The sequence below is a fragment of the Neodiprion lecontei genome, chromosome 2, assembly GCF_021901455.1.
Source record: "Neodiprion lecontei isolate iyNeoLeco1 chromosome 2, iyNeoLeco1.1, whole genome shotgun sequence".
NCBI classification, from domain to species: Eukaryota; Metazoa; Arthropoda; class Insecta; order Hymenoptera; family Diprionidae; genus Neodiprion; species Neodiprion lecontei.
The window spans coordinates 39,884,490-39,898,326 of NC_060261.1; the positions used below are offsets into that span (position 1 = coordinate 39,884,490).

The window sequence follows — 13,837 nt, forward strand, 5'->3', positions numbered from 1 at the left end:
ATCCATGAACGAAGTCAACCGAGATACGTACGCCTACCGATCACATTTCGCGTCATGTCTCGATTCTTCTTCAATGGAATTATTCAAAGGTGGTAAAAAACAAACAACTCCAATAACTCCTTATTCCTTCGCGCGTTTGTGCCACGAAGATACACGGGAAGGTCTTTCGGCGGATCCGTGGTAGAAAAAAAACCTTTTTTTTCCTTACTGAAAATATTCCTGTATGATTATACGAACGAAAAAATTATTCTACGAATCTGGTAAATATATTTCAGTCGAATCACGCACAGTGGCTTCGCTGAAAATACTGACGTCAATGTGAATAGATATGGATTCCACTTAAATACATGGGTAGCTTTGAATGGAATTTGACCATCGGTGACCCGCAACAGTGGCAAAAAAGTCATATCGGTACCGATTATGGTTATCGTAATCTCGGACGAAGTGTTATTCATCCTGGTAGAATGTTAGGTTCAGTAAACGCTCAGAGCGTACTGAAAGGGAGGATTAGACGCTTCAGGAATTCAACGGTATATTTTTAGCGTCAGTCGTTAAACTGATATTCAACTTGTACGCATGATTTTCCGCTTTCAGGTATGTTTTCGGTATTTTATAATCATTTCTTGCGACGCGTACCTACGAATGTATCCGAATACCGAAACAATAAATTCGCCCGCCCAAATGTCGGAAAAGTTACCAACTGCCACTGAAATATCCTTCTTGGAAAATTTTCGAACCCTCACGATTTTGGATTGAAAACTGGCAGCTGTTGGAGCTTTGGAAAAACGTTTATAAGGCCCTAGGTGTGTCTGCGAATTTCGAAGAACAATTTTTTTTTGAACCCTCAGATGCAAACGAAAGGTCAGTTTCGATTATGTCGTACGTTATACCCTACGTCAAAACTTCTCACGCTAAACTTCCGCAGTAAGTTGAATTTGCAAGCCCTGCCGATCGACTCACGATTCGCTAACTGTGTATAAATGTCTTAAAACAGACGTGTACATCTCCAGGATGATGTTGAGCAGCGCGAAAGCATGAGAGAAGATATAAACCACTCAAAACATTTATTACTTCTCTAAGAATTGCGAGGAATTCATCCAGTCCACTCGACTCCACTCCAACAAGTGACTTGTACAGCTGATATACCTGTATTCGTATTCTCCCAGAGCGAACCTTGGGCTTCGCATTCGGCGAGGTTGGGCGTCTGTACGAAGGCATAAAGATATCGCGTAATTCAGCTTGAGCGTTAACAGGATTATCGAGGTTTTACTTGCCGGGGTGCGAAGCCTAATATCCTCTTTGCCGCCTCCGTGTGGTTGTCCAAAATTTTTATGCATATTCACGAGACCCACACGTACGTTCTGTGTAACGCTCAAGATGGTATAACAACCAGCCTCGACCATGAATTCTCGTTAAAACGATTTACACACGTACGTATATATACATATAACGCGATATGGAACCGACGTGCTTACCTTGCATAAAAGCAGGAAAGTCCCAAGGCACGCTTTTTCACCCCTATTCAATTCATTAAATTCTTATTGCCGCTATATCCTTATTATTTTTTACTTATATCCTTTTTTTTTTTTTTTATTTCCCTTATCGTCGGCGCGAAAATTCCTCGAGCGAATAATAGTAATCAAGAGATTATAACGAAAACCGGCAACCGTGTTTGAAATTAACCTAATTATTACCACAGATAATTTCTTACTCAATGTTCGGTATTGCGTATTTCTGGATAAAATTTTATTCCTTCCTCTCTATCTCTCTCTCTCTCTCTATCTCTTTGCTTCTGTCCTCGTCTTCGTTACACTGCGTCAATTCGCAATGGTGGAAAGCAGATACTCTGGCCAAAGTGGAATTGGTTTCGATGGGCATGTGCCGGGTGTACGAGCGTATCTATGAGAGGAGAGCTTTTTCTTTCCCACAAGTTATACGCGTATAGAAAAGTCTTTTAGCTAAATCGAAGCTCGATCGATGGACGAAACATGCAATGGCTGTGGCGATTCGATTCACCGTTCGGCGGTATGTTTCCCCGGATTCTGAAAAAGTGAGCCGCATTTTGTGCGTGCATTCTTCGATGCGTGGAAAAGCGTTATGCAATCATAATTAACACAGTAAATAAGGCAACGAGAATTATTTTTACCCGTAACGTTATATCCATAGTTCTTACTCTTTACCTTCTCCGAATTACGAAAATGCTTTCACGGTCCGACTGCAGACGCGGGAGGAGATGAGGAGGCAGCGAATCGTCTTCTTTAAATCCTATCCTGACTTTGGCACGAGGCGTAATTAGCCGGAATAAAAAAGCGTTGATTAAAGGGGCGGCTTCTCCCTCGAGATGGCGGAGTATAAGTAGCTTTCCTTTGATAACGCCTTTGCTAATTTGATAAGGTTATTTGCAAATCAGACGTATTTTATGTTTCATCAGACTTCCTCGATTCTACGCATTTTTCAACGAGTTCAATTCTCTGACGGTTTTTTTTCCACAAAAATCAACACCGATTTCAATCCAAAATTGTGAAATAATACGCCTCGTTATACGATACTGTGTTTAATTATACCCTAGGCGCCTCTTAATCTAAATTTAATTGCGACTTTGATAAAAGATCCTCGGATTAGATCAAAATTGATAGCAAAATTTGCGAAATTGTGTACCTCAAAATTGTAAAATTCTTTCACAAACAAATTATTTGCCTATCGATTCCATTGTAAAGAGTTTCGCACAAAGAATTTCAATCAACGTTAACGAATGGCTTGGAAATTTCTTCATATCCGTGCAACAAACATCAAATTGAATAGTTATTTTGCTAGAGGTTCCGAATGTTCGTTCGTACCTGTGCAGATTTTTTGGCGAAAATTAAAAAACAAACGTCGATTCATTCCGGTGTTCCTGGAGGTCGCCGATTACCAGTGCCGTAATTTACAGCGGTCAACTTGACGAATTTTTAACGCATTACAATCGAGAAAAGCAATTTTCGCAACCTTAGGTCGGACTTGCGCCGTACGTCGCCGGCTGAAACTCCTCCGCAGGCCCGTGGCTCGTGTCACGTTTATATTTCGCTCAGTAGTGTTCGCGCGGTCTGATCGCGCGCGTTCAAAAGCTTAAGAGAGGGAGAGAGAGAAAGAGAGAGAGAGAAAATGACAGAGAATAAGATCGAGTCAAATAAAGCTAAGTAAACGAAAAGAAGAATTTTTCGGGACCCGTTACCTGAGGGATTTTTTGGTGACTTTTTCAATCACTTTTTAAAAAATCATCCCCCCCCGGAAACTATCAACGGTGTCGCCAAATCCACGCGGCATGACAACGACCTGCAGCGTTCGAAAGCTCGCCTGGCTTCGGAGATAATGCGCCGATTACACAAAGGGTGTAGAAATTTTCAGGACTCACAATCGGACATAAACGTTAGTGTTAGTAGGATTGATCTTTGTCTTCGATACTTGCGTTCGGGTATCTGTTGATCGGCAACTGATCGAACTTTTCTGCCGCACAATATAATATTGCGTTGGTCATTGTGTCGAGTGCAAAAGCTTTTATGCAGGTTATTTTTTGCAGTGGTTGAAAATCGAGGTGTGAGGTTTGAGAAAAAATATCCGGCAATCAGCATCGAGTGCGGATTCGACGCATTAACTCGTTTTGTTCGGCTCGTGTGTGCAACCGGATATATCGCGCCTGAATTTTACACGCAGACAGAGTAAAGTTGGACCCGGTAAATTGGCGCGCCCATTGACGCTGGTAAGTTTGACTAATTCGCTTCTACCTCCGGATTAAAAATTATCGTTACGCAGCTAACGCCTCGACTCGCGATTTCTCTCTTTATATTATCGTACAAATTATACCGTTCACCCTTCGCGTGTGTGACGACCCTTATCACTCGCCTCTATACATATAATCCCTTGAAACTTTTCGTCCGCAACAAGTGTCGTCGACATCGTTCGCTCCCCTTCAGGTTCAGTTTGCGCCGACGATGATTCATCGATCTTTTGGGCGGAGGGTTGAAATTCACCATGGAAATAAGCAGGTTAAAATTAAGGAAGGAGATATTCCAGCCGCTTAACTTATATTACGTCACGGTGTGTCTAATATTATATGTATAATACGCATTCAGCCGCATGATAAATAATAGCGAATTATTCATGGCTGGACGGATGTAAAAGTCAATGGAGTGGATCGGAAAAGTATAAAATAAATACTGGCACATTTTTGGAGGACGATTATTAACATTTTTTTATATTTCTGTACGATAAAAATAAGATGAAAAGAATTAAGGTCTGCGATTTCATTCTTCTACATTTCTCATTCTCGATTTTACTTTCTATTCCTCTTCCTCTCGCTCTCTCTCTCTCTCTCTCTCTTTCTATCCTCGTATTTCGTTTATTACCGAGTTTGCTCGTTTGGCTTGTAAATATAAGTCGTATATCGTTTACGTTGGACAGCTTCTCCGTGGTGTTTCTTCCCCCTCTCGTCTCTTCTCTCCTCTTTGCTCGCTTATTTTTATCGTTTTTTTCACACGTCCAAAAAACCCAACCGGAAATCGGGCTTCAGGGCCTTTAGCCATTAGCTGAAAAAATTACCCACCGTACGGCTAACCTTCGGACGGAAGATTAGAAAATAAACACCTGCATAAGTATTGCTCATATATTCGTAATTTATGCACTCACGACGATGAGCGTTCGATGCGCGGCCCAATATTTTAACTATTATTCAGCCGGAATCGACCATGTGGCTTTTGCAAATAATTTGTCACCCTTGAAACGGATACATTTTATAGCTACCGCGCCAATAAAACACATATATTTCCGAATTTATTACGGCACTTTGTAAAATTAATTAAAAATCTGTCGTCGTTCCAATTCGGCGGAACGAACGTGGATATCCAGGTCTGCAGTGTAATTTCGACTCTGTTGAATAATTTTTACATTTCCCGCTTAATTACACGTATCAGCGAAATATGAGCATTTTCTACGACTTTCACACGATGTTTAAATATGATACATAATGAAATGAGGCGTTTCTTTTTTTCACTTCTCATTGTTGCGGACCGTTCGCGAAATATTTAATCATGCCACGTACAGCTCGCGTTTGTAAAAATACCGCTCAAGAAAAGAACAAAGTATTGAGACATTCTACGTCGATTTGATCTGGATCTGACTCTAGATCTCTCCGATTTGGTCCACGATTTTCTGTCTCGTTTCATCTCTAAATTCGGATTTCCTTCAAAATTGAGGATTCCGGACAACGAAGTTTTCGTTTTGAGAAATAATAAATGAATCAAATTGTATTCATAAAATCTAAAAAAAATCAAAGTACCTTGTACAATTGAAACAACGAGATAAAAAATCTTTGACCGAATCGGACAAGTCGAGGATCGGTCCTGGGTCAAATCGGGGTGAAATGCCTCATTATAATATGGCAAATACGATTAAGTTGAAATTTTTGTTATTTTCATTTCACGATCCATTTGCAATCAAAAAAAAATGTCTGCTACCTTTGTGGATAGTTTTTAATATACATATGAGTGTTTACCGTGATTTGTCGCTCGGTTAAATTTGCCAAGGCGGTTTCTACGGGAAAAATTTTGTGATCTCAGGAACATAAAAGTATACTTTCGCCAATTGAACGGCCGTTGGTTTGACTCAGACAATATAGGATTTAGCTTGCCTACGCAGCCTTACGCACAATTGCTGATCCATTCGTTTGGAAACGATTCTGGATCCCGATACAGATGTATCGAGTGAAAAGCCGAGCCGCACGTTTCGGTCGCAGAAATTCAAAAGATCCTAAATCCGTGAGGTGTGAGGTCGACAGACGCCGATGAATCGATTATAATTTTCAAGCTCTACCGAAAGAGAGAGAGAGAGAGAGAGAGAAAAATAATATAAAAAGAAAACCAATTAGATAAGCCTGCGTCAAAATCTCGCATCAATCATCATTTGAAACGAATTGAGTTCGGATGGGTTTTAATCCGCAGAAAAATATCGAATCTGCCGTATGTATAAATTGGTTTTAATTGAATTTGAAACTGAATGATTGTGCGAAGTCTCGATTAAATGTGTATTAAACATCTTTAGCTGTTGGATAAATTTCGTAAAATTTCTACGTGTTATGCAATGTTACAACAATTGTGACAGGTACCTTACCTTACTTTGGAGTTACAGTATGACGATACATCTGCAGCATTATCTACACGTATTAATTATAACGCAATAAAAGAAGGGACGAAGCGGCGCACTTGAACTAATTAACATTAATTACTTCTTATTTGAAAAAGTGTTGTACTCGCGTATATTTGTGTAACATATAATGCATGTATACGGTATATCTATGATAGCTGACTGGTATGAATATACGCTAAGGCAGGCACCCTGCCCACCCGACTGCGACCTCCCGTTTGATCGCGATACCTGTTATAATTGCCCCTCGCGTATACAATGTGTAATAGACGTCGTTAAACGCGCGACGTTCGATCATCCGCGTTTACATCCGCGCTGTTCAACGCCACGTTTAAATGAGCTTCGACTGGTATGGCCTTTTTGTTTTCCGGGCTAAATCGAAAATAATGAAACTGTAAAACCGACTATCCGGAAGCGGACAAGCCGATTGGAACGGCGATCCCTTCTTTCCGTCTAAAATCCACGGACCTAATTCCCCAGCACTGTGAAAATCGTCTTAAGCGCTTAAAATAGTGCAACTCAGGCATGGTGCTTCGTACACGTGCGGAGTCATCGAATTTTGTCTATATCGTAAAGGTCGGTTGTTTAAACGCCCCGAGCGAAACGGTGCATTCGTTATAATTGAATAAACGTTTTTTTTTTTTTGTTTAAGTTCTGTTTTGCTCTACTTTAGTGTTCATATATTATGTGTAATATAAATACATCACGCCTTTCTTATTGATTCTACTAGCTGCTGGTTGTGAATTATTGAAACAGAGTTTTTATTTTTTTCCAGAGCGCTGCCGCTCGTTCGATTATTTAGGACCCCTTAATAAGGGATGCATCGTCTTGACTGAAAAGGGATCACCGTGTTACAAGTCGTAATGATGCGGCTGCGCTGTGTCAACTGACTTGATGAATACAAAATTAGCCTGCAGTGAGAAAAATTTAACTTTCCTAATAGTTACTAGAAAATTTTATAAGTAAAATGAGTATCGTTACAATAACGGTTTAAATATGGTACGCGTAATCATTTATTTCGATTGTAGTTGCCAATCGTATATTTTTTTTTTATTGAAAGATTAAATCTGTTTGTTCGGTTAATGACAGATTTTCAGTTGAACGATAAGCCTCAAGAACAGTCAATTGTTGCACCAAAATCTCATTATTCCGACAGTTGAAAGAAAATAAAGTACATGCCAGATTTTCTTGTTTCAGTTAAAAAAAAAAAAACCATTTTGTACCCAGAGTTATATTTTACAGTCATGATCAAGAATCGCAATAGTTAAGAACTGTACGTCTAGCAGATACAACTAGAAATTTTTCTCTCCGATAAACTTAAACATTATGCGTAAAGTGCGCTCGAGACGGATGTGAGATTTTCTTTTCAAATTATTTATATGTACTTGGAAAGGCGGCAGGGAAAAATAACCCTTGTGTCTAATTTATGAATGACCCCTCGGAGCTGTTCAACCTTTTCCGGCCTGGGTTTATTTTACGTATGCAATACATTAACGATTTCTCTAACAGCATGGAGTCAAACATTCTTGCACTTTGTATATTATTCTGTTTTCGCAATTCGCGTTACAGTGTATGAATTTTTAGACTCCCATATACTCCGCAGGTTTCTTCGCTTCAGCTCCACCCACGCTTTCTCTTATCACTCGATCTTTTTCCACGCATGATTTTTTTCCCCGTGGTAATGCCATGGTTTTCGGAATTAGAATATCGACTGCTTGGGAATTTCTTGTGAAAATAAAAAAACAATTCAACACAAATTCATATTGTCACTTATACATCGATTATTTAATCGATACGACTTAATTTATTTTGTCCATCCACAGTTTAATAAATATATCTGTACAGTTTGTAAATCGTACCTGCTTTGATTGTAGCCAGGCTAATCAAGTTCAGCGCTCTTTGATAATCTTGCAAGGTATGGTTAATTTTGTTTAACTTGAGGCGATAATTCAGTCAATGAGAATTTACCGAATTTCAAAGCTAACGTGCAGCGATGTTGCAGGATCTAAGAAACTCCTGTAACACGTTACATGTGTGTATAGTGCAACATGCGTGCACGTACTGTACACACGTATACCGTAGGTGTGATAAAAATTTACTCGACAATCTCTCCTCAGCCGACACCTCGGTGTGCTTTTACCCATCGAATAGCTACTGCATGCCGATACGTCTTCGTTAATTCTATATTTAGATTCTAGTCGAGCTTTCGCGTTTAGGTATACGTATATGTAGTACATATACATCGCCTATACCGTTTCGAATTGCGATACGATCTATGGCGAGTCGTAGACTTGGGACAATGAGAAACTCACGCAAAGAAAACCGCGTTCTCTTATTCGAGGCACTAAATTGATGGGTAAGATTAGAACGAAGGGAACTTGAAAAAGAAAAACATAAAAGAAAATATACTGGAATTTTTCATGTGTCCCAAACAAAAGATGCAATTTTTCATTTTTTTTACTTTCCCAAGAACTTGTTTTAATTAGCAATATTCACGGGCATTATTTTCATAATTAACCCTATTCGGAATTCGTAATAAAACAACGGTGAATTTCGTAAAAACTCGGGCTTTTCTCCTTTCACTCTCCCCTCTTTCATCCACATGGTTTTATCCCATCGGTTCCCGGAGGGTGCCTCGGAGAATCCGTCGCTTCCTATCTTATCCTTAAGCTAATTTGTGCTCACCCTTTTTCCTTCCCGTCAATCGCCCCGATCTTGTTAAACTTGATCCTTAATCTAAGATGAAGTAAATGAATGAGGGTCGTCAATGAATTATAATTGCGCCGAGTGTCGATCCGCTCAAAGTGTGTTGTTAAGGGTATTTCCATAAAATACCGCAAGACCGTGTACGAAATTCGGAATTGCTTTACGTTGTTTGGCGACGTCCCTCTTCGTTATGTAAGTGCCTTAGGTATGTCAGATTACGTGCATATATACGTGTCGAGGTGGGCAATAAACGCGGATTCGATCGGTGCAGAAACGTAACGTTGATCGTAAAGCGCCTGGATAACAATGTGCAAGGCCATTCCAATGAAGACCCGCTATCGTCTTTCCTCTTGGCCCCAACCTATCTGGACACACAATCTACTATAAACGACACTGAACTCGTTTGCGTGATTAAGGACACGACACGTCAGCCTTCGGACAGGCACCTCGTGTCATCTACCACGTACGTTTCCGTCGCGGGATAAACTTTTTTCTCACGACAATTTTCTTATCTCCTGACGAAAGTTTCTTACAAGGTCGTAAACACCGAATTTTCTCAACTAATGCGCTCATCTCGATGAACAAGATCGACTCTCGTTATTATACAGTTGTCACGGGGTTACAAGGGAACGGGATTCGGAGATTAATGAATCGCCGGAAGTGCGTTTCTTCCTTCAAAATCTTCCGGAGATGTTATTTTCCTCCGTTCTTATGCTATCTCGGAGGTCGGACGTTGACTCGTTTCTTTTTTCTCACGATTTAGCTGCTTCGAGTATTCTTTTACACGTACGTACCTCGAGAAATGTTTTCGGAAAATGAAACTTGCGTGTTAAACCGCGTTTAAAGGGACTTTGTATTTTCAATCGTTACAAAGTAAATACTTATTTTTTACCTGCATATCTTGGGGCCATTATTCACTTATTTTCCAATTTTATCCGGGACTAATTTCTGCAGGCATAATCGACGACTCAAGAATATACGAGTCCGTAACGCAACGTGAACGTAACAGATGTGATCTTAAATTCATCAAAGATGATGAGAATATGTGCGTGCGAAGCGCTGGAAAAGTAATTTCCTCGTGGCAAACGGCCAAAACAGCCGGAGCCGAAGCTTGTCTGTCAGGCTGGTTTTCTGGCTTGACTAAGCTGTAAATTCTCTCCTCTATTTCCAAAGCTTGGTTAGGTTCAAGGTGCCAGCTGAGACGTTGAGTTATGTAATTTGAACGAAAATCAAAACCAATGCCAAACAGAAGCTGTTCGTGATGCAGTTATATTCACCTTGGTATATCCGGCTTGAATACAATTTCAAATTTCGGATACTGTTCAAATTCAAGGCTTACTTCAACCGAGCTTTATGAAATCACAATCACCTTGCAAACGCCAAACACTCTTAGGATTTCAAGTTAAAGAAATTCTCAGCTGGGATAATAAACGTTGTTCTATACAACAATTGTTATAAAAAAAAAAATAGTTTGTTCTGTAGGAGAATAATTATTATCGAACAATAAAATTGACACTGAATTTTCAATTCCCCGCTGTTATTTACCATCCCAATAATTTTATTCATTGGCAGAGTTTTTAATTTCGCCGCACCGCGTAGGTGGATGAGAAAAAAAAACACTTCGGCGTCGAAATATTCCTGTATACGTATCGTCGGCCATGCAGATTTTTCGACCTCCCCTGATTTTTCAACTCGTTCGAATCGGGCAGCTCCGCATGAATTAAACGATCTATCATAGCATCTGCAATCCGCGATAGGGGTGGACGAAATTCAGCCATGTTCACATCGCCATTTTGAATAAAGTTACACAATCGAGGAAATTACCATGACAAGTCGTCGTTAGTTTTCTCCGCGCTATCCATCGTCTCCTGTAGGCTAGTATTTTGGAGTTTGAAATTGAGCAGCTTATCTCCCGCATGGAAATTCGCCGCGTGCATGCGATGAATGAACACAAAGACTTGTTCTGGCGTTACCAAGTCATCGGCAGCGGTATTAAACTTCGGTCTCCAAAGTTCTTATCATTATTGTATACAAAAAGCGTTTCAAGACTCGTTCGATCTTTATATTCGACGGTGAATTTGACTTTTAGAATTTTTTTTTTGCTTCTCACCACAGAATAAAACGACGTTTGCCTGCAAGTGAAAAATAATAGACTTTGATGTAGATGAGGGGTGAAAATAAAATACTTTTCTCTCTTCGCGATACGGCGAATTTCGGCTAGCCACTTTGGACCGCGGTTAAACCGGAATGAGATAGTGCCGAACGCGGTTTCGGTTGATTGACGAGCAAGTTGTATCCGTGTGAAATGTCCGTATTTTTTCTTCAATTTTCCCACGTTTCGGAGCGCCGTTTTCGGGTCGCTGGCTCAGGGCCAAAAGAGTGTCGAAGACGATTCGTTCGGAAATATGCAACGGCTGGTCGCGTCGTGGTTTTCCGTGTGTTGTTAGCGAATGGTCGAATGCCTCCGATGCAGGGACATATTAAAGCTTTGGCCTCGTGCCACCGCGGGATGGAAAATCGCCCGATTCCCTCTGACAGCCGCCCTGTCAAAATATTAGGATTCGGGGCGCGCGCGAGAAAGGAAACGGTGTGATAGAACAAAAAACCTAATGGATGTATCATGTATGCGAAAAGAACGAGAGTCGAACGAGAGGAGTAAAAAAGTCCATGAATTATCCCGCTTTGCGAACCCTTTCGATATTTTTCATTCCGAGGCGTGAAAAATAAAAACCAATATTAGAATGACCGGAAAAACTCAGCATTCGAAATTATACCGACGAAAGCTCGCGATTCATTGACCTAGGAACGGCTGCGGCGCAGGGCTCGATTTTCACTCATTGTCAATCATTTTTTACGCCATATACTGCGAAACGTCAAACGGGGGGAAAATTTTTCGTTTTTCCCTATATTTGGCCGAAAATTGTGATCCGTCTGGACTTTTGTTCGGACTTTATTGATCCGGGCTTATTCAACGTGTCGCATGGCACTGACCAGTGCGAGAAGGTAAAATTTTACCGCAAGATATTTCAAATGAAATTTGAATAAAATACAGAAATATGATGGGAAATTTTCTGATCAAATGTAAAGGGACAAACCGTTACCAATGCACATTATTATACTTGGTGCAGAATTAATTGTGCTCAGCACGCGAGTGACGTGCGTGAATAGATAATCCCTCTGTAAATATCCCTCGATTTTACCTGAAGTTCCTCTTTTTTACTTTCAAGCGGTAAAAAATCGAGTCATGGTCGTTGCTTGACTCGTAGTGATAGGCATAAGAACGGAGAAGTCGCTCACACACAAATCCATGCTGTAGCATTTTATTTGTGTCAGCTTTGGTCAGTGTATAAATTGAAGCTAATTTCGTTAACTGTCATTATACTATATATGTGCAGTACATCATGTGTCGTCCGGCAGTGATGTCAGGTTATAGATAGATAGCTAGAAAGACCGATAGTATTAATTTTTAAGGTTACTTTCAGCTAGGATTTTAACAATTTTCTGTCAAAGATTAACTTTTATAATTTATTTCATCAGCCCTGTTTTACGATTTTATCGTTTTTCACCATTTTCGGCCCAGTGTAATATATACGGTGTATGTAATATACAATATTACCAAGAATAAGAGTATTCAGATTCCAAGAAGATTTGATACTGTGAGTAGAAAAAATAGTTATATTAAGGCAATTTTCTTATTCAATAGTTTACCTAATGATCTTGCAATCATTAATAATGAAACCCATGTCAAAAGCTCAATTAAACACACGGATGTTGTTAAATACATAATAAATAACTACAATCGTATAGATTAGCGATGAATTAAATATCGTGCACTAAATTCATATGATTTTGGTAGCTTATAAATTTATTGTACTGTCATTAATGGATGTTACACTAGTTCAAATCTATTTTATTTTTATATTTAATAATTCTAGTTTTAATTTATAAGTTTTTTATTTTATATTCTAGTCCAACAAGAAGATGATAATATTTACTTATGTTGGAAATCACTGTATTAATACGTGTAAATGTTATACTGGAAATAAATGAAGAATGAATGCAGACAGAAAGGGAGAATTATTTGTGGCCGAAATTTAGTAAATATTCAACGACCTTGCTAAAATTTTTATTATCAATGTCAGTGGGCGCGAAAAATTGATGATCCTACAGTTCATGATGGTGAAGAATATCCTGAATCAATTTATTCGTGTTTAAAACAGCAATATACTTGTACCGAGTAAATCGGTACAGAAGAACGCAAGATTTTATTTTTTGACAACTTTTTTCTTCGCTCCCTCTCATTTTTCCCTCGTTTCGTGACTTTTACACTCCCATTTCATTAATGTTTTTTGTCTGGTTTGTTTGATCACGTGATGTTCTAAAAAATATCATAGAATCCTAAAACCGAACGAAATCCGAAAAATATCCAATGTTCTTGTCTCTTTATTGTCATTTTGTTTCAGTAAGCAGGTATGAAATTTTCATTCGACAAGTTCAACTGAATTTTGACGAATTTTTCTCAGTTTTTATGTTGCTTCGAATCTTTAAAATGGTTAGTGTTTTTTTTTTTCATTCTTGATTTGCTGCACGTTTGAGAATATTTTGGAAAAATTGTACAGACTTAGGATACCGATGAAATCAACTTGCTCGATTAAACGAAAGAAAAAAGCCACTCGCTCGTTCCCTCTGATTGTTGCTGGAATTTAAAAAAAAATAAAAATAAAAAAAAAAATTCGATCACTCTTCAAACTGTCTACGATTATGCCAATTATGAACAAACGTCCCGCAACTGAAAAATTATATAACCATATGTTGTAATCATAATTTTTCAGCAACAACTACGTGCATGTACAAATAAGACATGTACGTATAGGAATATCATACTTGAGCCATTCATTTATATAACCACAATCGCGAGATAGCAAAGTACATGCACATTTTTATTCGTACAAATTAA

The 13,837-nt window shown here is 39.1% G+C and overlaps 1 protein-coding gene across 7 annotated transcripts in view; it reads left to right on the plus strand.

Moving 5' to 3' along the window:
- Window positions 1-3,078: 3,078 nt before the first annotated feature.
- LOC107220245 (calcitonin gene-related peptide type 1 receptor) overlaps window positions 3,079-13,837 on the plus strand; it is a 182,970-nt gene continuing 172,211 nt past the window's right edge. For 2 of the 7 annotated variants that reach the window (XM_046730968.1, XM_046730964.1), the window contains exons 1-2: window positions 3,079-3,736; window positions 6,950-7,090. Coding sequence is in view for 1 of the 7 variants with exons in the window: in XM_046730963.1 (XP_046586919.1) it covers window positions 4,009-4,022 (14 nt within the window). In the remaining 6 variants the exon portion in view is untranslated. Of the gene's footprint in view, window positions 3,737-3,836; window positions 4,023-6,454; window positions 6,751-6,949; window positions 7,091-13,837 lie in introns of those variants that run through there. The other 5 variants (XM_046730966.1, XM_046730965.1, XM_046730967.1 and 2 more) reach the window with 5 other exon arrangements.